General features: G+C 37.0%; 1 protein-coding gene across 11 annotated transcripts in view; it reads left to right on the top strand.

The window, feature by feature from the left end:
- Window positions 1-19,460, top strand: part of PCNX1 (pecanex 1) — a 185,568-nt gene extending 166,108 nt beyond the window's left edge. For 9 of the 11 annotated variants that reach the window (XM_014784353.2, XM_087448302.1, XM_087448303.1 and 6 more), the window contains 5 exons: window positions 208-482; window positions 1,883-2,088; window positions 4,699-5,141; window positions 5,561-5,701; window positions 5,906-11,543. In XM_014784353.2, coding sequence (XP_014639839.1) covers window positions 208-482; window positions 1,883-2,088; window positions 4,699-5,141; window positions 5,561-5,701; window positions 5,906-6,046 — 1,206 coding nt within the window. In that variant the 3' untranslated portion in view covers window positions 6,047-11,543. Of the gene's footprint in view, window positions 1-207; window positions 483-1,882; window positions 2,089-4,698; window positions 5,142-5,560; window positions 5,702-5,905; window positions 11,544-19,099 lie in introns of those variants that run through there. The other 2 variants (XM_087448299.1, XM_014784355.2) reach the window with 2 other exon arrangements.
- Window positions 19,461-19,848: the final 388 nt, after the last annotated feature.

Raw genomic sequence — 19,848 nt, 5'->3', positions numbered from 1 at the left:
TCTGTAGGTACTTATTATTTAACAACCTGCTAATGACAATGGAAAGTTGGTTAACTCGTGTTCACATGTGACCTACTTATATTTGTTTTCTGCTTTTCACAGTTGGTTGTCATAATGTCTTTTGTATCCCTCCCATTTCCGCTCTTCTGTTTATGTGAATTTCATTCTTGGCCCCTTCACCTAATTCCTGTGTGTTCTGGTTTTCAGGTGAATAAGGAATGTGTCCGAGGTCTTTGGGCAGGACAACAGCAGGAGCTAGTTTTTCTACGTAACCGTAACCCAGAGAGAGGTAGCATCCAAAATGCGAAGCAAGCTCTGAGAAACATGATAAACTCATCTTGTGATCAGCCTATTGGCTACCCGATCTTTGTCTCACCCCTGACAACTTCTTACTCTGACAGCCATGAACAGCTTAAAGAAATTCTTGGGGGACCTATCAGCTTGGGAAATATCAGAAGCTTTATAGTGTCAACCTGGCACAGGTGAGCCATGGGGTTGCATTTTTCAGTGGTGGTGTATCCTGTCCTTCATCTAGGCAGAGTGCATTAGCACCACCGGGAAAGCCGGTAGAAAAAATACAGATGCCATGGCATGACATCAGCTTGTTATATCTGAACTTCAGGAGGTGGAGTCTGAGCATTTATATCTTCAAACTCTTATTAGATAAATCTAATGTACAACTCTGATTCAGAACCACTGCTCTAGCATTCAGTGAATAGTATCTTGGATAGTATCCTTTCTTTGTTTAATTTTTATGACTCTCTATTGCAGCATATTGCCACTATAAGAGTGTGTGAGTCAGTAAACAGGGCAAATTAGAGAAAAACTAAGTAACTTGTGCAAGTTGGTTACTTTCTTCTATTTTACTCCGTTCCAGCAGTAGGGGGAGCACTCGACCCATGTTGGAACTCCTGGTTGAAGGATACAGATACACTCTACTGCCCTTTTAACAGTCCAGTCATCACTCACATGGCAAATCTGTAGTGTCTTCAAGAATGCACATGAATTTTTTCTCTGCCTTTTGTCTAGTAAATTATGATGTATTGTATAGGAACATCATAATTTGGTGAATGGTGAAGAAAAATCGCAGGATATTATTTTCAGTTTCTTAAGAGTTATTCAGAGCCTTAAATATCGGAGCTTAAGAAAAACGGGATCTGGGATTAGAGCAACAAACTCTCCAATGGGTGTTTTTAAATTCTTCTAAGAATAGCCAACGTTAAAGAGTAAAGTTGCACCATTTTAACGTCGATCCCTGTTCAAGCAGAAGGAAGAACACAAACCAGGGTCGTGTTCAAAGCAAGTTTTTTTCAAAAAAGATGTGTTGTGCTAGAAGTGCCTTATTTGTCCGGGACTAAGGGGTTTCCTGGGATGCAGGATTCTCAGTGCCAAACAGAGACACTTGTGGGCAAACCAGGACAGTTGGTGACCCTACACTTTAAAAAAAAAAAAAAGAAAGAAAGAAATTACTCCAGCAGCTCGTTTCAGGTGTGCTGCAGCATAAATTAGGTTAATTTAAATAAATTAGATTTTCAGGGGTTGCATACTTCAGAGGCACTGAATAGACACTGGCAAGAATTCTGTTTCTAACTGTGATCTTAATGGTATGACTGTGTTATGTGCAGTTCTTTATTATGGTATAGGAAAGGTGATAGAGTGTATAAAAGTGAAATCGATGGGGAAGATTTGAGGCAGTGAATATAAGAGGGAGATATGAAAACATAATAACAGATTTTTTTTGTTACTAATATTGATTGCACCACAAAGACTTGCAAAGGTGAGCTTTAGTACATTAAATGTTCAGAATAGCTAGAAAAAGAGTAAAATACTTACCTTGAAGTGATCTTGGGATAATGCTTCCTACTCTGGTATTTGTTCCTAGGTTAAGGAAAGGTTGTGGAGCTGGATGTAACAGTGGTGGCAACATTGAAGATTCTGATACTGGAGGTGGAACTTCCTACTCTACTAACAATGCAACAACTGCCCATGATCCCCACAGCAGTGTGTCCCAAGGAAGCACTGGAAATCCAGGCCAGGGGTCGGGAGCAGGACTCCATCCGCCTATCACCTCTTATCCTCCAACACTCGGTAATATGAAACAAAGTTATGTGTATGATGTTAGCCTCTTAGCTGTGGGGTTCAGTTAGTACGTGTGGATAAAGAGGATGACATATTACCTACTTGGAAATGTATAAATAGAATATTTTGTTTGATTCCCAGTTGGACATTATCCTACTTGTTTATATTAATCATTTTATATATATAAATATGTATATGTATAATTTAAAATATCATTTCTTTGAAAGTATCATTTTTAAAGGCTAATAATATTTAATTAATATAATTTATCTAACTTCCCTCTTGTTGGACAAGGATTGTAATAATCTTTGTGCACACTATTTTGTTAAGCTGGACACTTTAAAAATGGAATCACTAAGTCAAAGTTTATGAGAATATTTAAGACTCATGACACATAATGCCAGAAGTCTTTCTAGAAGGTTTTTGTACCAATTGGTACTCTCAGCAGTCATGTACAGGAATGCCCATCCTGTAAACTTTCACTAGCTTTGCGTATTATCAGTTCCATCTCTGCTCCCTGCTTGCTCAGAGGGGCAGGAGAAGGGGGTGGTCTTTAATTTTATTATTTTAATTTGCATTGCTCTGATGCCTGAGATTGAAAGCTTTTAAATGAGTTTATCAGCTATTCTTTTTTCTGAACTACCTATTAAGTCTCTTGCCCATTTTTCTATTTGGTTATCTTTTTCTCATTTATATTTGTATATTCTGGATTTTGAGCTCTTTGTCAGTTTTCTGTACTACAAATATCTTTTCTCGTTCTGTCTCTTGGCTTTCCATTTTCCTGTGAAGAGTGTCGTGCCTTCTTTTGATGAGAAGTTTTTAATTTTAGTGTGAAGCAATTTACTGATGTTTTGTGATTAGTACTTTTTGTATCCTATTTAAGAAAAATTTCCCTGTCCCAAAAGAAGGTAGTGGTTTACTGGGGTACTAGTTTACCTTTTACATGAGACCTACAGTCCGCCTGGTCTGCAGCAGGAACCAGATTTCCTGTGTCCATGTGGCTGGTCGGTTGATCCAGCACGGTCCTTTCCCCCACTGCTTCACATGGATCCGGTGAAGTCTTGAGACATTTACTTGAGTTAAAAAAAAAAAAGAAATTTCAATGGCACTGGAATTGCTAAGACTCTAAATAGGTATATGATCAACAGTTTGCATGTCATTTTTTAACTTCTGAGTGAAAACCTATAATTTTCAATATGCTTCTTTAAATGTACCTTTTGCTCTTACATTGATGAGCTCTTTTTATTTTCAGACAAAAAGTGCGTGTAGCTATTTTTTCAATATATAGTAATCCCCTTTCAATATATAGTATTCCCCCCTTATCCTCGGTTTTGGTTACCCATGATCAACCAAGGTCCAAAAATATTAAATGGAAAATTCCAGAAATAATTCATAAGTTTTAAATTGCATGCCATTCTGAGTAGTGTGGTGAAATTTCATGCCTTCCTGCTCTGTCCCGCCCGGGACATGAATCATCCCTTTACACTACCTGCCCATTGGTCATTTAGTAGCCAACTTGGTTATCAGATCAACTATCACGATATCACGGTGCTTGTGTTCCAGTAACCCTTATTTTACCTAATAATGGCCCCAAAGTGCAAGAGAAGTGATGCTGGCAATTCACATATGCCAAGGAGAAGCTGTAAAGTGCTTTCTTTCAGTGAAAAGGTGCAAGTTCTCGACTTAATAAGGAAAGAAAAAATATCGTATGCTAAGGTTGCTAAGATCTACGGTAACTTTTATTATAGTATCTTGTTATAATTGTTCTATTTTATTATTAGTTACTGTTATTTATCTCTTACTGTGCCTAATTTATAAATTAACTTTATCATAGGTATGTATGTATAGGAAAAAAAGGTAGAATAAATAGGGTTCGTCACTATCCATGGTTTCAGGCATCCGGGGATCTTGGAACGTATCCCTTGCAGATAAGGGGGGACAACTGTGGTTAATAATTATTTTCTAATAATCTTCACATCACTTATGAGTCAGGAAAAGGACAAATCTGAATAATCGTATCAAGCTGTTAGAAAAAGAATACAGAAGAACCTGCTATTCAGTATCGCTGATACGTTATTTAGCAGTAATCCCTTCAAGTATATGAAAATTATAATGTGGTGTCACTCTCTTTCTACAGGCAGTGTAGCTTGTCACTACACTAGATTGAAAGGGCATTAATACTGTACTTTGAGAAATAGTAGTTACATATAGTAAATCCTTAATAAATATTTCTCTCATTCCCATGAGATATTTCATTCCTGATGTATTAAAGAAGTATTCTTGTTATTCTGAAATATTTCTGTGAAAAATATTTTAGGATTTGTCCCAACCTTAAGTCCTGATATTTTCTGTAAATTTAGTTGTATCTTTCTTATGCCCCATAATTTGAATTTTAAAAAGCTTCAGCAAATAAAAATTATATTATAAAAACCACACAAGAAAACAGGTCTCAGATATTTATTTCTTTTTGACAACTTAAAAGTTTTAAGTTTAAATGTGAAATTCAATAAATTTCCCAAGTAACTGCTTAGGGAAGAAAGTCTTTGAAACTACAAAATAATAGTTGTGTCTGAGTCATTCCTCTTGGAGTGAGTGCTGTTGTTGTTTCTCCATCCCTAGGCACCAGCCACAGCTCTCACTCTGTGCAGTCGACCCTGGTCAGACAGTCCCCTGCTCGGGCCTCGGTGGCCAGCCAGTCTTCTTACTGCTATAGCAGCCGGCACTCTTCTCTTCGGATGTCCACCACGGGGCTTGTGCCTTGTCGGCGCTCTTCCACCAGTCAGATATCACTTCGAAACTTGCCATCATCCATCCAGTCCCGCCTCTCTATGGTGAACCAAATGGAACCCTCCGGTCAGGGCGGCCTGGCCTGTGTGCAGCATGGCCTCCCTTCTTCCAGCAGCTCCAGCCAAAGCATCCCAGCCTGCAAGCATCACACTCTCGTGGGCTTTCTTGGGACAGATGGAGGTCAGAGCAGTGCCACTGATGCACAGCCAGGCAACACCTTGAGTCCCGCCAATAATTCACACGCCAAAAAGGGGGAGGTGATTTACAGAGTCCAAGTGAGTAAACCCGGGGTTCTTCTTGCGCTGTTTCTCTTACTCATTTGTTTTTATTTCGCCTTGGTTGAGTAAAGGAGTTTTGTGAAAACACATCTGATACTATTTAGTCTGAAGACTTAGAACACTTTTGAATGTTTAAAAAAAATGTTTCTGTCAGTATAAAAACTGAAAGCAAGCAGTTTTCCAGTGGTGATGTTTGTTCCCTGTCCAGCTGTTGCCATTTGGCCAGTGCAGTAAGGTCTACCAGTAGGCTAAAAGGAAATGGCAGATGGCTCTTTAGATTGTTTTTTATTCCATTATAGGCAATGGAGAACTTGAGGCATAGAGTACTGTCAAAGAAATCTTGTTTGAGATTATATAATTTTTCATTATCAGGAAAAAAATGTTTTGGAAATGATCCATATTTATTTACAATATAGATTGTGGATCCCAGTCAAATTCTGGATGGGATCAACCTGTCAAAAAGGAAAGAGCTGCAGTGGCCTGATGAGGGTGTTCGGTTAAAAGCTGGGAGAAACAGCTGGAAAGACTGGAGTCCTCAGGAGGGCATGGAAGGCCATGTAAGTTCTCTGATGAAGCTAATGGTCTGGTGCTCTGACCTTTTTGTAGCCTGACTGACTTGTATGCATGTTTTTAGCTGATTTATATACTTACGTTTAATTATCAAGCAGAATTGCTACCTCTAATCCTAATTGAAGGAATAGAGTTTGTGAGTCCATTCAGGGTCTCTGCCACTAACTTCTTGTTGTATTCTGAATCATTAGGTGATTCACCGATGGGTGCCTTGCAGCAGAGATCCAGGTACTAGATCCCACATCGACAAGACAGTGCTTCTGGTCCAGATTGATGATAAATATGTGACTGTAATTGAAACCGGTGTACTAGAACTTGGGGCTGAAGTGTGAGCCAGTGTTTTATAACTACGTTTCTTTTCCCTCTCAATTCCAAGACACTGGAAAAAGAGAGGAGAGAGCAGAAGATGCCTGCAGGTATCGCTTGGATCCTATGTAGGAGAGACTCGAACACAGAGTGGGCTTCGCTAAGCACCTCTCCTTCGCCCTTCACCCCAACTCCTGTCGCTGTCTCCATCCCCAAATAAAGCTGAAATATTTTTTTAAGTTAGCTGCCAAGAAAACATTTTGCATGAAGGATAAAGTTCTGTTAAAATACATCCTCATCCTTAAAAAAAGTTTTTACCTATGCATTGCCTATGCTTTAAATCAACAAACTCTTGATTTCTAAACTATGATCTCATATTTTTCTAATTTCTTTGCCAAAAATAATTGCCATGTTTTGTCATAGAACATGAAATCCATTTACCTTGATTTTTAAAAGCAGACCAGTGTAGAAACCTTCAGTTTGACATATAGCAGTATAAAAGTTTAATGTACAGTGAAAGAGACTATGAACAGACATAGATTTATCTTATGCCTTGAGCGCTAAAAACTTTAATGGAAAAACTGCACTAATTTTTTACAACAATGCACTAAAGTCTGAGATTTCTCAGAACGTTTATTTATATATGAAAATAAAATACCATTATTTAAATTGCCTTTGGGATGAACCCCTTCCCTTTCCTTATAAACATACGTAGCAGGAGCTCTGCTGCCTATTTTTCTGTTAGTAGTCTGTACTTCATGCCAGTACATTGGATGTTTTCTTTAAAATGAATATCGAATCTCAAGCTATACATGGCTTCATCATTGGCGTTTCCCGGAGCCAATAGTCAGTGACTCGGTCCTGTGAACACTACTGCCAGCTCCCGTGTCCACATTTCAGACGCGCTCCCGCTGGGCGTGCCCCAGGCACTCTGCTTCTCTCCACCGGGGCGAGCGCTGCTGGGGTCAGTTCTGGGAAGAAAATACTTTTGCTTTTCAAAGACGATGATGAATGTCCAGAAATTTAAAGAAAGGATTGATTGCCTTTTATTTTAAGAGTTCTTAGCTCTTGAAGTTATTCACATGCAGTTCAGTTAATCAAGTAAAATTTTTCAAACAAAATTATCCCAATGGTGCAGTTCTTATTGTTAAATCCTCTTTGATAACTTTGCCTTTTATTTTCCTCCTCTCTTCTTTTTCTATTACTTGAATTTTATTTTCTGTAATTTATAGTGTGTAGCTGTAATTTGAAATATTTATAACTGTGAAATTGACTTAATTCATATGTTGTCTCATAACTTAAATTTTATTGGTTTTTTTTTTTAAATGCGTGTATTCAGGGAATTATATAATTCAGATTTACAGTTGGGCTAGGTGGGAACTCCAATTTAGGTTTAATTTTAAATTTTTGGCATTTTTTAAATTCTTCAGAAAACTTTCCCTTTTTGTGTGAAACTCCAAAGAAGACTGTACGTCTCCTCTGAGCATTTAGGAGCAGCCATCTTTCCACCCCCTGTGAATGGGAAGTAGAAAGAAGCAGGTGAAAGTAATTTCAGTCGTACATTTTATTTAATCCAATATATCCAAAGTGTTACTAATTCAGCATGTGGCACTGGGCATATGTCAAGTGCATATTAGCCACGTGTGCCTAGTGGCTACTATATTGGACAGCACGGGTGTAAAGTATCTTTTGACGAAGTGACGGGAGAAAGAAGCTGTTTTTCCTACTAATTCTGATGTAGATCTACAGATTAGCCTAACGCTTCAGTAGAAGGAATGAAAACTAAGGAAGTAAATGGCTAATATACAGCATATTATTGCATTTCCACTCCAAAACCTATTTATTTTTCCTTTTTCAAATTTTTGCGGTTATTCAGGACCCAATGTGCCTCGTGTTGATGTTTCCAGACTTCACACTTTGCAAAATTTACTGTTTAAAAACCTTTGTGAAGTGGTTTTCTGAACCTTTACACCAAGATACCCTTTCTAAATCGACCAATTAAAATGTGTTTTCCTGATACTGGGGTTATATTTTGTATTTGCCTCCTTTTGGCAAATCTCTAGTATGCCGTGAAGGTTCAGGCTCCTTTTTTTTCCTTCTGAAACTGAATATATGATCTCTGTATCTCTATCTCTATATGTTTATTTAAAATCTTCTCAAAGGAATTATGCTCCGTGCTGCTTGTTCCCTTTCTGAAATGAGCGTGATCTTTTCATGTTCATTGCCTAGAGGAGAAGATAAGAGGAGCCTTTTCACTCAAATGGCAGATAAATCTTCATTTTCCTACACAGAAAAAAAAAATCTGAACTTCAGATGATTTAATCATAAGGGCTAGAATTATTTTTATTCCTAGCTTCCCACCCCCACCCCCAATTGTTAAACACATCACACACTCTAAAAAGTCAGATTTCAAATAAAAAAGTAGATTTTATACAGAACATATATATTGGGTCTTGATTTGGGATAGCAACTAATGGACATTTTTCTCAAAACAAGTTGAATTTTGTTATCAGATAGCCCTGTAACTAGTGAATATATCAGTTAGGAACCCTAAGAGGAGCCATGTCCTTATTTTTTAAGTCTACAACTGATAGTCTTTTAAAAATCATGATACTTTTCCAATAATTGCATCAGGGGGAGTGGTTATAATTGAAGAAAGATTCATGTGTTAAGAATAAATCGACCTAAATTATTGTATAGAAATATGCACACTTTCACTAATTAAATCCATCATGTGTGTCTCACCCAGCACCCCCTCACTCCCCCCTGCCTTGGGGAGAAGTGAGCTCTTTGATTCTCCGCTGAGCTTTTGCATGAATGTACAGGACTCCAGCACACGCTCGTTAGTGTCTTTAGTTCACAACTGCCAAAATCTGCAAAGTTCCATCATTTGAAAGTAAAAATATGTGATTAAAACACTAGCTTTTTATTATTTCTTTTAAATAGAGTTTCATTGATAGCTTTCTGGTTTTTTTTCTTGTTCGATTTTGTTTTTTCCCCTTTTTGAGAGAGAGTCCCGGAATGAGTTATAAATTGTTAGGTTTGTATCTTATTTCCTCATTCAGTGGTAAAAATCATTTTATAACTCAAAATTAAGCTTTTGGTTAATCTTCCAGCTTATAACTTGGTGTAAGCCCTCTTTTTACACCATTTTCAATACTTGATAAAACTTTAAATGTTCACTTTTTCCTAAAGAACTCTAATTTTTCCACAAGTCTAGATTAATATAAGGTGTTGATATTTAAGGCACTTGGGAGAGTAGGTGGTAAGGCTGTTATACATTTAAGGTAAGAGGAGATTAATTATCTTCCAGGAAATTAGTGAACAGGCTTAATCAGTATTATGCCTTCCTTGAGTTTCCATTACTGGAAGATTAACTTCCGTTAGATTTGAAGTATTTTTTAAAATATTTCAAGTACATCTGAGATACTTCTACTAATCCTTGAAACAGAAGCAGTCAGACAGTATTTCTATCCTGACTGAGATATGGGAAATTACTCTGTGTACTAAATGTCAGGCAATGAAAATACAAGTTTTTATGTAGGAAATACAGCTCATTAAGAAGAGGTGTTTTTCTCTTCCTGGGTTGGTTTGTTTATCCATCTCATATCAAAATATAAAAAACAACTTCAAATCTAAGCAAGGGTAACTTAGCCTTAATAAATTCTACTTTGCTTCTGAGCAGCATCCTTCTGCCTTTGCTTAGAAATTCTTCATTTGGTGGATTGCTGCATTGAGTCATTCTTGCAGACCTGGGTCTTTTAAACTTATGATTTGCCCAGAATCTAAAATTACCTTTTTCTTTTAGTTAACTTTTAAAAACCTTTCCTCCTAAATATGTGACTTGAGAAAAAGATAACTTAGTAATTTTGCATGAGAATTCTTTGAATTTATGATTACTAACTACCAAACTATAAACTGCTGCCCAGATTAATTACTTTTTGTTTTTATTTTCATTACTTTTTCATAAATATGGACAAAGCTCTTTTTTTTTTTTTTTTAAGTCCTCAGTATTCATTCTTGTTCTTTTTTGTCATATAATATAATCTTATAAAATTACTTTGCCTGGACAGACACAGTCAATTTTTTCCTTTGATATGATACGTTGTTCAGATGAGGTATAAAACATCCATTTTTATTCTCGAGACTTTTCCTTTAATTCCCAGATGAATGGAGAGAATAATGTCAGTCAAGTCTGAGATGATACATGGAACCTGTTAATGGACTTTGAACTTTCTGTTTCAGTCCTATGTGGAAATTGAGTTTTACTGATCTAGAGAAAGATGAAAATTAGATATTACCATGTATTTGTGCAGCATAAATTTTAATATTACGTTGGATATACAGTTTCTTTTTTTTTTTAAGTATTAAAAAACCAACCTCTCTTTTCTTCATTTCTCTTTAAAAAAAAAAAAATCTCATTGATATACACCTAGGCCTTCTCATTTTTAACTTGTTAAATATTTAGGTAAGAACTGTGATTGGAAAAGGAATTAATTATTATACAAATAGATCTGGTAGCTATGTGAGTGGAGTATTAATTTTGCTTGAAACAGAAGTATATTTTCTGCTTTGGAACCTCACCAGAGTTATCTGTCATGAATTATGTGTATAAGAATTTCTCTTTATTGCCTGTTAGCCATGTATTCTTTCTGAATTAGAGTAAATAAGTTCAATTTGTTAGCTGAACTTCATTATCTGCCATTTTATGGAAGCAGCATAACATTCTTCGTGGGAACCAGAGCTGATTGTCACCAAAAGGTTATATGACAACTCTGTCCTAAGACTTATACCTATTATATAGGCTTATATCTTTTTCCTTATGCCTCAGCTCTGTACCTGACAGTTTATGATTCAGAGGAGCCAAGCTAGAAGGAACAAAAGTCATCTAAGGTTGTGATAAAGATGAATTCCTGGGTGTTACTTGCACAGATGGGGTGATACCCTGGAATTTAAAACAGAATAGTAGTGGAGGAGGAGACGGCTGCTCCAGATGGCTCTTGGGTTTAGTACAATTGTGGTTAAACAAGATTTTTTATATACGAAGCTTGATTCTACAACCAAAATAATAGAAATGGGGGGAAAATCATGTCTGCTTATGCTTTTTAAAAGCTTATAGTTTAAGTAAAATAAATTGTAAAAACTGATTACCTTAACCCTATACAAGTCTGGCAATGAGCTCTGCATGAGGAAATGGAAGGAAGAATACTAAAAATGATTCTAGGAAGGTGGGTGTGAGGAAGGAAAATGGGTTTCCCTTTTCTGATCATGGGCTCTGAAAGTATTCATTGCCTCTACCAGCATTCAGTATAAACCAGAGATAAGAATATATGTACTCGCGTGTGTCCGTGAGTGTGTGTGTGTCTGAGTGTTTGTTATTCGAAAGAGCTTGTAAATATTGTAGTTGTTTAAAATGGAAAATAAAAGCTGAGATTGTTTTTTTCTTTGCAAATATATTGCATCAAAAATACAGTATTGACAGTGGATAAAACACTGAGGAAATAAATTTTTTTTTCATTTTGCCTTCTGTCCATTTTTGTCAAATTAAGAAAAATTAGAATACACCGTATTAAGCCCTGCATTGCATATTTTTAAAACATCTGCTTGGTTCTGAAATAACTTAAACAGAAGCCTTGGCCTATACACATGTGATCCAGCTTATGATAGAAACGTACATATTTCATATTAAAAGGATATCTTTTCACACATGGTAGGAAAGTTGTAGTTTACATCTTCTGAATTTATCTAAATGTGTCATATTAATGATATAATATTAGATGGAACATGTAGAATGATAAAAATGCATCTGTGTTCACTATGTTACACTAAATTATAATACAGAAAAAGGAAAGAACATTTGGATTGTGATCATTAAAATCAGGCAAATGCTAACTTGGGGTGTGTACTAACCCACTGATTTCATGTATATAACTTAAAGAAAGTGCAAGCTGACTTACAATGAGAATAGATATGCTCTTGATTAAATCATTTATTAGGCCTTTAGTGAATCATTTTAACTGTTAGTAACAACCTGAACCAGCAGAACGCAGAACGTGTGCTGTCTGCCTGGAGTCCCACACAACTTGCTGTCTTCCTGCCGGATCACAGTGGCACACCTGGGAGTGTAGTGGGATCCAGTCTCGAAGGACAGTGGTTTTTCTAGTGACAGAAAACATGTCAGTTAAATGAAACTCATCCTCAAAGAAAGGAATTCTCTGGGTACATGAGCTACATTAATCTGAGAGCCAGAGATCCAAAGGGCAGTTGGCATGACATTTTTGTCCCATAAAACCTCTTCATTATTCTTAAAGTGCAGTTTACTTAGGATTTTTCCTCCTGAAGCATCCAGAGGTGTTTTGCTAATTTTCTAAGCTGGTCACTGACAAAAGAAACAGAATCACCATGACTGGCTCAGACGAATCAGAGCCTAGCCCTGAACCTGGAGTCCATTCCCCAAACTGTACGGTTGCTGCACGATGTGTGCAGAGGAGTTGATCACAGTGTCCACAACACATCTGTACATAGTTTTCCAGAACTTGAGTATTGTTTTCAAGAAACAGAGACTCAGACCACCTAAGAAATAAGGTGTTTCTTTTAGGATGCATCTGTAGTAGACCTAGAACAGAGTGTCAGCAGAAGCTGAGGTGGACATAGGTCTGATACTTGCTCTCTTTTTCTCAGGGCTGCCTTACCTCTCATGACACTTCTGCTTTTCTCCATGTGAATTATGTCCTTCCTTAAATTATTGGGAAAAAACATTTACCAGTGAAACCCCCAGGACCTAGAATAATCTTTTGGAGAAGGCTTTTAATTATGGATTCAGTTTCTAAAGGACTATTCAGATTTTCTATTCTTTTTTTAGTTAGTTTTGGAAAGTTAGGTTTTTCTACGGCAGCAGTTTTCAACTTTTTGATCTTGGAGTACTTTTACATTTTAAATAAGTATTGAGCCCTCCTCCGCGCAACCCCCACCCCCCCCAAGAGCTTTTGTTATGTGGTTTATCTTTATTGCATTAGAAATTAAAACAACACATTTTAAAGATATTGTTATTTCTAAATGAATTAATAATAAACTCATGTTAACAGAATATTTTTATTTAAAATAATGTTTTAAATTAAAAGGAAATTGTATAAAACATCTGAACTCCTGTCTGCTGCTACATACAATGTGTTGCATTATATTGTTTTGGTTGAAGCCTATGAAGAAAATCTATCATATATATGTATAGTTGGAAGAGAGAGGAGCGTTTTAGTAGCTTTTTCACTTAGTTGTTGATATTCTTATTTTGATACATCACTAAAATTTGACAAGTAGTAGTTTCGTAAAGTTTAGTTGCAATGTGGACTCCCATTTTTACTGGATTACATTAAAATCCATTGGTTTATCTTACTTGGAATGGATCTTTTACCTGTGTGATTTTGTAACATCATTTATTGATTATTTAGAACATAATAGTTCCCTGAGTTATGCAGATCTTCCAGATATTGACACATTTCATTATACAATATTTAAAAATCACGTGTTCATATCAACATTGACTTTATCAGGGAGCTGTAAAGCTTATAGTGGCAGATACAAGTTTTCTAAAATTCTAATTTCTGATTGAAAGCTCAAATTTTATCATTGGTAACAAATATTGCCGGTTGTTTTCCTTGAAGCAACAGGCTCACTTCATTTTTGAGAAAATACCTATCAAGTACAGAAGTCCGAATAGCCGTAGTTTGTCTCTTAGTCATTTGTTCAAGTAAAAATGGCATTCCCTGAAGAAAAGTGACTAACTCAGCTCATAATCACAAAAGGGCTGTTCTTTGAGAAAACTGTAGTCTGGTATGCTGCAGAAGTGCTTTGTGCATACTTCCCATTTCACCCTAAAGAACATAAAAAAGATGTGCCTTGAAGGAACAGGATTTAATAAAATTAATTTTTACTGCTTCATCAAGGACATTCTTAAGTGAAGTTGATCTTTCCCCCTGCGAGTGCACGGTGGTAAAGAATACAGTGGCTACTAGTACAGTTGGGTGCCGTTGCCTTAGCTCCTGCTAAGGCACCGGCGGTTTTACCACTTCTTTTGCACAATTATTACAAATGTCAATACAGTGAATAAGGCAGATGATGTTAGTATTATTGTGAAAATATTTTTTTTAATAAGCCAGGTAGAGAAAGACGTGCCATATGATTTCATTCATGTGGAAGATGAAAATAATTTTGATCTCATCGATTCCCCTGAGAGGGTCTTGGGCACTCCCCAGGGTCTGCAGACTATACTGTGAGAGTCACTGTTGCAGAAATACATCCCCCTCATTTTCATTTTCAAATTTATTGGCATAAATTAACTCATAATATTCTTTCACCTGTATAGTGTCTGTAACATCTGTAGAGATATCCCCTTTTTCATTCCTGATACTCATTACTTTTGCTGTCTCTTTCTTAATTAGCCTCAAGGAGAGATTATCTTTTCAAAGAACCAACTTTTGGCTTTGTTCATCCCTTGTATTTTTTGTTTACCTATTTATTTCCACATTTATATATATATATTTTTTTAATAATTTTTATTTATTTATTTTTCCCCCAAAGCCCCAGTAGATAGTTGTATGTCATAGCTGCACATCCTTCCAGTTGCTGCATGTGGGACACGGCCCCAGCATGGCCGGAAAAGCGGTGCGTCGGTGCGCGCCCGGGATCCGAACCTGGGCTGCCAGCATCGGAGTGCACGCACTTAACCACTAAGCCACGGGGCCGGCCCTCCACATTTATATTTATTCTTTCTGGTTTAGTTTGCTATTTTTCTAACTTCTTGAGATGGACACTTAACTTTAGGTTTTACTATATGCATTTTAAGACAATACATTTCTCATTAAGCATTGGCACTAGCTGCATCAAACAAGATTTGATATGTCATATTTCCATTACCAGTCATTACTATGAATTTCCATTATTATTATTTTTTTTTTCCCCCCAAAGCCCTGGTAGATAGTTGTATGTCATAGTTGCACATCCCTCTAGTTGCTGTATGTGGGACGCGGCCTCAGCATGGCCAGAGAAGCAGTGCGTCGGTGCGCGCCCGGGATCCGAACCCGGGCCGCCAGCAGTGGAGCACACGCACTTAACCGCTAAGCCACGGGGCCGGCCCTCCATTATTATTTCTAATTATCTAATTTTCATTATGATTTCTTTGTTGACCAATGGGATAATTAGACCCAAATTTTCAAATATTTGGAGATTTTCTAGTTATTGCTTAATAACTGGTCAGAGAAACTCTGTATGATATTAATCCTTTGAACTTTGGTTAGCCTTGCTTTGTGTCTCAGTATATTGTCAATTTTAGTAAATGTTCCAATGGGCATTTGGGGAAAAAAATGTGCATTCTGCAGTTATGAAAGCCTCCTATACCGTATATATCAATTAAGTCAATGTTGCGTTATTCAGATCCCATATATTATTGATTTTTTTTTTTTTGGTGTATAGTTATAGATTTATTTCTCATTTTACTTCTATCCAGTTTTGATTTATATATTTTGAGGCTGCATGAAGTGCATATAAATTTAGAAGATTTCTTTTAATTGATTGACAACTTTAATCATTATGAAATGCCCTCTCATCTCTAGTAATACTTCTTGCCCTAAAGTTTACTTTATCTGATGTTAGTACAGCTTAACAGGTTTGTGTAGTATAACTTTACCTGTTCTTTTACTTTCAACTTTTCTATCTCTTATATTTAGGGTGTACTCTTATAAACTACCATATAATTAGGATTTTTTATTTAGTTTGACAGTCTTTGCCTTTTAAATGGAGTATTTAATCCATTTACACTTAAGAAAATTATTAGTATTTTTAGCTTAAATTTACCATCTCACTATTTGTTTCCTTTTTGTTCCATCTTTTCTGTGTATCTTTTCACTCCTTTCTTGCCACATTTTGGAATAAGTCATTTGCATTATTATACTTCTCTTTTTGCTTATTACCTATACATCTTTTTATTATTCTTTTAGTGGTTATTGAAATTGCACCTTGTCTACTGAGTACCTCACCATCTCCTGGACTGACTCCATTACTACCTTCCCATCTTTTGCACATGCATTTTTAACTATATATATATTTTTTTGTGTATGTGAGGAAGATCAGCCCTGAGCTAACATCCATGCCAATCCTCCTCTTTTTGCTAAGGAAGACTGGCCCTGGGCTAACATCCATGCCCATCTTCCTCCACTTTATATGGGACGCCACCACAGCAGGACTTGATAAGCAGTGCATCGGTGCACGCCCAGGATCCAAACCTGGGCAGCCAGCAGCGGAGCGTGCGCTACGCCATGGGGCTAGCCCCTAACTCTGTATATGTTTTAAACTAACTCTGTATATATTTTAAACTTCAAAGACATTATTATCATTTAGTATAGTAAATATTAATTTAGATTTATACACATATTTACTCTTTCTATTGTTCTTTGTTCCTTTCCATATTTTTGTGGTTTCATTTCGGATAATATTCCTTCTGTCCAAAGAACTCCCTTTACTGTTTCTTGGTCTGCTAATAACAAATTTCCTGAGTTTTTATTTTTCTTGATGTGACTATGTCTTTTTTTTAAGTTTTTTTGGATGAGATAGAGTACTGAATTGGCAGTTATTTTCTTTCTGCACTTCAAAAGTAGTATTCCATTATCTTCCAGCTTCCATACTTTGTTTTAGTCTACTGCTTTTTTAAAAGGCAATGCCTTTTTATTCCTCTGGTTATTTTTAAGATTTCATTTTTGCCTTTGATTTTTAGTAGTTTTCCATATTTAGATTATATGCAGTTTTCTCTGTATTTATCTTGCCAAAGTTTTTTATTATCTCTTGAATCTTGGCCATTTTCTCTTCAGATATGCCTTCTGCCACGTTGTCTTTCTCTCCTCTTCTCACATTGCTTATATTCTTATCTCTTATATTCTTTTCTGAATTTCCTATCTTAAGTCTCTCCATGTTTCAATCTGAGTATTTTCTTCTATGTGTCTTCCAGTTTATTTCTTCCTTCAGCTGTATCTAATCTGTTAAACGGATCTGTTGTTCTTAATTTTAGTTTTTGTATTTTTCAGTTCCATAATTTCCATTTGATTCTTTAGTGTAGTTTTCAGTTAACTGATGATATTTTCTCTTATTATTTAATTTGTTAAACATATTAACCACCATTATTTTAAAGTTCATGTCTAATAATTTCAGTATCTGGATCTCTTGAACATCTATTTCCTTTGTTTTTTCTCTTATTTCTCAGTCAGTTTTTGTCTTTGTTTGCATGCTTATTTCTGATATGAAATAAAGTAGTATATGAAAATGTGTAGATAATTGAGGCTCTGGATGTTATTATGTTCCTCAAGATAATACTTTTACTTTTGGTAGACAAGGTAGGAAATATAGAGAATGAGCTATTTGGAAGGTGAACTTCAGTCTCCTGAGGTCCAGTCTATTTCTAGTTCACCTTTACTTCTGCGGCATAGCCCTTCAGGTATCCATAGTTAAAGTCTGGGTTTCATCCTTGGCGGGCCCTGAATTGTAATTATTGACATTGCAGCCTGTGCGAGTTCAAAAGCTCTGCTCAGCCTCTCAGCCACTGCTTTCAGATTGGCAGATGTGGCATCGAATGCAAGTCTTATCTCTCTGGGCTTCCTTCGCTCTAGGTCTTGGCTCCTAAAGTTGTAGTTACTGTAGTAGTTCTTCAGTGCATTCAAATATATTTTTATATATATATGTATTTTCTGTGTGTGTGTGTGTGTGTGTGTGTGTGAGGAAGATCAGCCCTGAGCTAACATCCATGCCAGTCCTCCTCTTTTTGCTGAGGAAGACTGGCCCTGGGCTAACATCCGTGCCCATCTTCCTCCACTTTATATGGGACACCGTCACAGCATGGCCCGACAAGCGGTGCATTGGTGTGCGTCGGGATCTGAACCTGGGCCGCCAGCAGCAGAACATGCGCACTTGACCGCTACACCATGGGGCCGGCCCCTATTTTTATATTTTGTACAGCTTTTCTCATTGTTTTTGGTTGAAGGGTTGGTCTGCAACAAGCTAATTTGCCATTATTGGGGGGGGAATATCTCCCATGTCAAATGTTAATCCTTTTCTTACTATCAACTGGCTTCCTCACCTCTCTGTCTATATCATAATATCATGTTACTTAAGCTTTGGCTTGCCTTCACCTTGACTTAGCCTATGGTATTTCATTTCAAGTCCAGCCATGTCTTAAGTTGCTAGCTAACCGACACACTGTAGCCACCCATGATGGAGAGGGTTGGAGGTGGTGAGTGGAGGGCACAGGGTCTCATGGTATAAACCAAGTCCACTGAGATAGCAGGAGCTGAGAGAAAACAGGGTCACTGGCCTCAGAAGTAGGTGTGGATATGGCAGCTATTCTGAAGGTTTTGTCCTATCCACTCCAAAGTGTATCATTGAGGTGGGGCAGACACCTCAGATAAAACAAGTTGCCCACTGAAAGATACACGGGATCTCATTAACATTTTCATGCCTGCGGGGTCTGATTAGATTACAGAGTCACATTATTTGTGATTTAGAAATCACTCTTTCCTCTTTAGTCACAACACAGTGGGTTTTTGCATGTTCTCTTTTCTAGGCGGTTATTTTCCTGGGTCCTTCTTGACCCTCCTGTATCAGATGTGACACACTGGGGTGATATACCTGCAGTAATAGCAGACACAAGACACCCAATGCAAAGTCCTTTTCCAGCCTTAAGTTTAACCTTTCAATTCATTCTAAATGGAGCAAAATCTCCATTGATGGCCTAAGCACTGAAATGTGCTTCAGATAAAAGCTAAGTGAACTTGATCTCTTTTTTCTGAGCTGAGTAGAATGTGTTTGGAGAAACAGAGTGGTTTAATTACTGAAAACCATCCAGTCCAGAGGCTTATGATTCATTTTATGTGACCTTAGACTTACTTTTTCTTTGAAAATATGGGGCGAGAGGACAGGAGGCAAAAAAAAAAAATAGCTTCACTTAGATAATATCTTTTCCTTTCTGGAAGCCAGAAAACTATCCAATTCCACAAGTTTCAACGCGTCCCTAGTTAACATCTCTGTTTCTCAACCTGTATTAGGTCACTCTCTGGAAATGCAGGTCAGAAAAACCTACCTGTGATCTGGGCCATGGGTGAGAGGGCCGAAGAAATGACAAACACGGAAACCAGGGAAAGCTTCCGTGTCTCCCGTCGTTAGATGGTACGACATGACCACCAAGGCAAGCACTGGCTCATCTGCCATGGCCAGCACAGCAGCCTAATGGAAACTGGACATCGGACCTAAAAAATGCAGGATCCTCAGCCCCTGCTTTTCTAGATAATATGGACAATAAAGACAAATTTAGGGTGCATTTTTTTATCATGAAATTTTCATTAACATCACTTTGTACTTAAAGTTGCACCAAGTGTGTTTTAGATAAAGGAGTGAGAAAGATGTTGTTAGAGCTAGAATTAATGTGGAGAGAGAGAGGAGAGGTTGCAGAAGGGCCGATTGGCTATCCAAATATGGCTGGCTTTAGGGTTTGTTAGGAGTTAGTACTTAAACTTGATTTTGTCAGAACCTAAGTTTTTTTAGAAACTTGATTTCTTTCAGAACCTGAATTAACTTCAGAACCAACTAATGATAAAGAAAGTAGTAGAAGATCAATATGTTGATCAAACTGCCAGTGTATTAATTTACAGTTCTAGAGATGAGGGCGCTCCCAGCCTCATATCAGAAGATTAGTGAGAGGCCACGTTGGTCATCAGATGTCAGTTTATGGAGAGAATTAGAGCACGCGGACGTGTATAATTCTGAATGTCAGTTTTTTGCCAGCCTTGGGAAAAGC

Source organism: Ceratotherium simum, chromosome 24, assembly GCF_057802395.1.
Source record: "Ceratotherium simum simum isolate JZ-2026a chromosome 24, ASM5780239v1, whole genome shotgun sequence".
Taxonomy (NCBI): Eukaryota; Metazoa; Chordata; class Mammalia; order Perissodactyla; family Rhinocerotidae; genus Ceratotherium; species Ceratotherium simum.
This window is presented reverse-complemented; position numbering and strand designations above follow the sequence as displayed.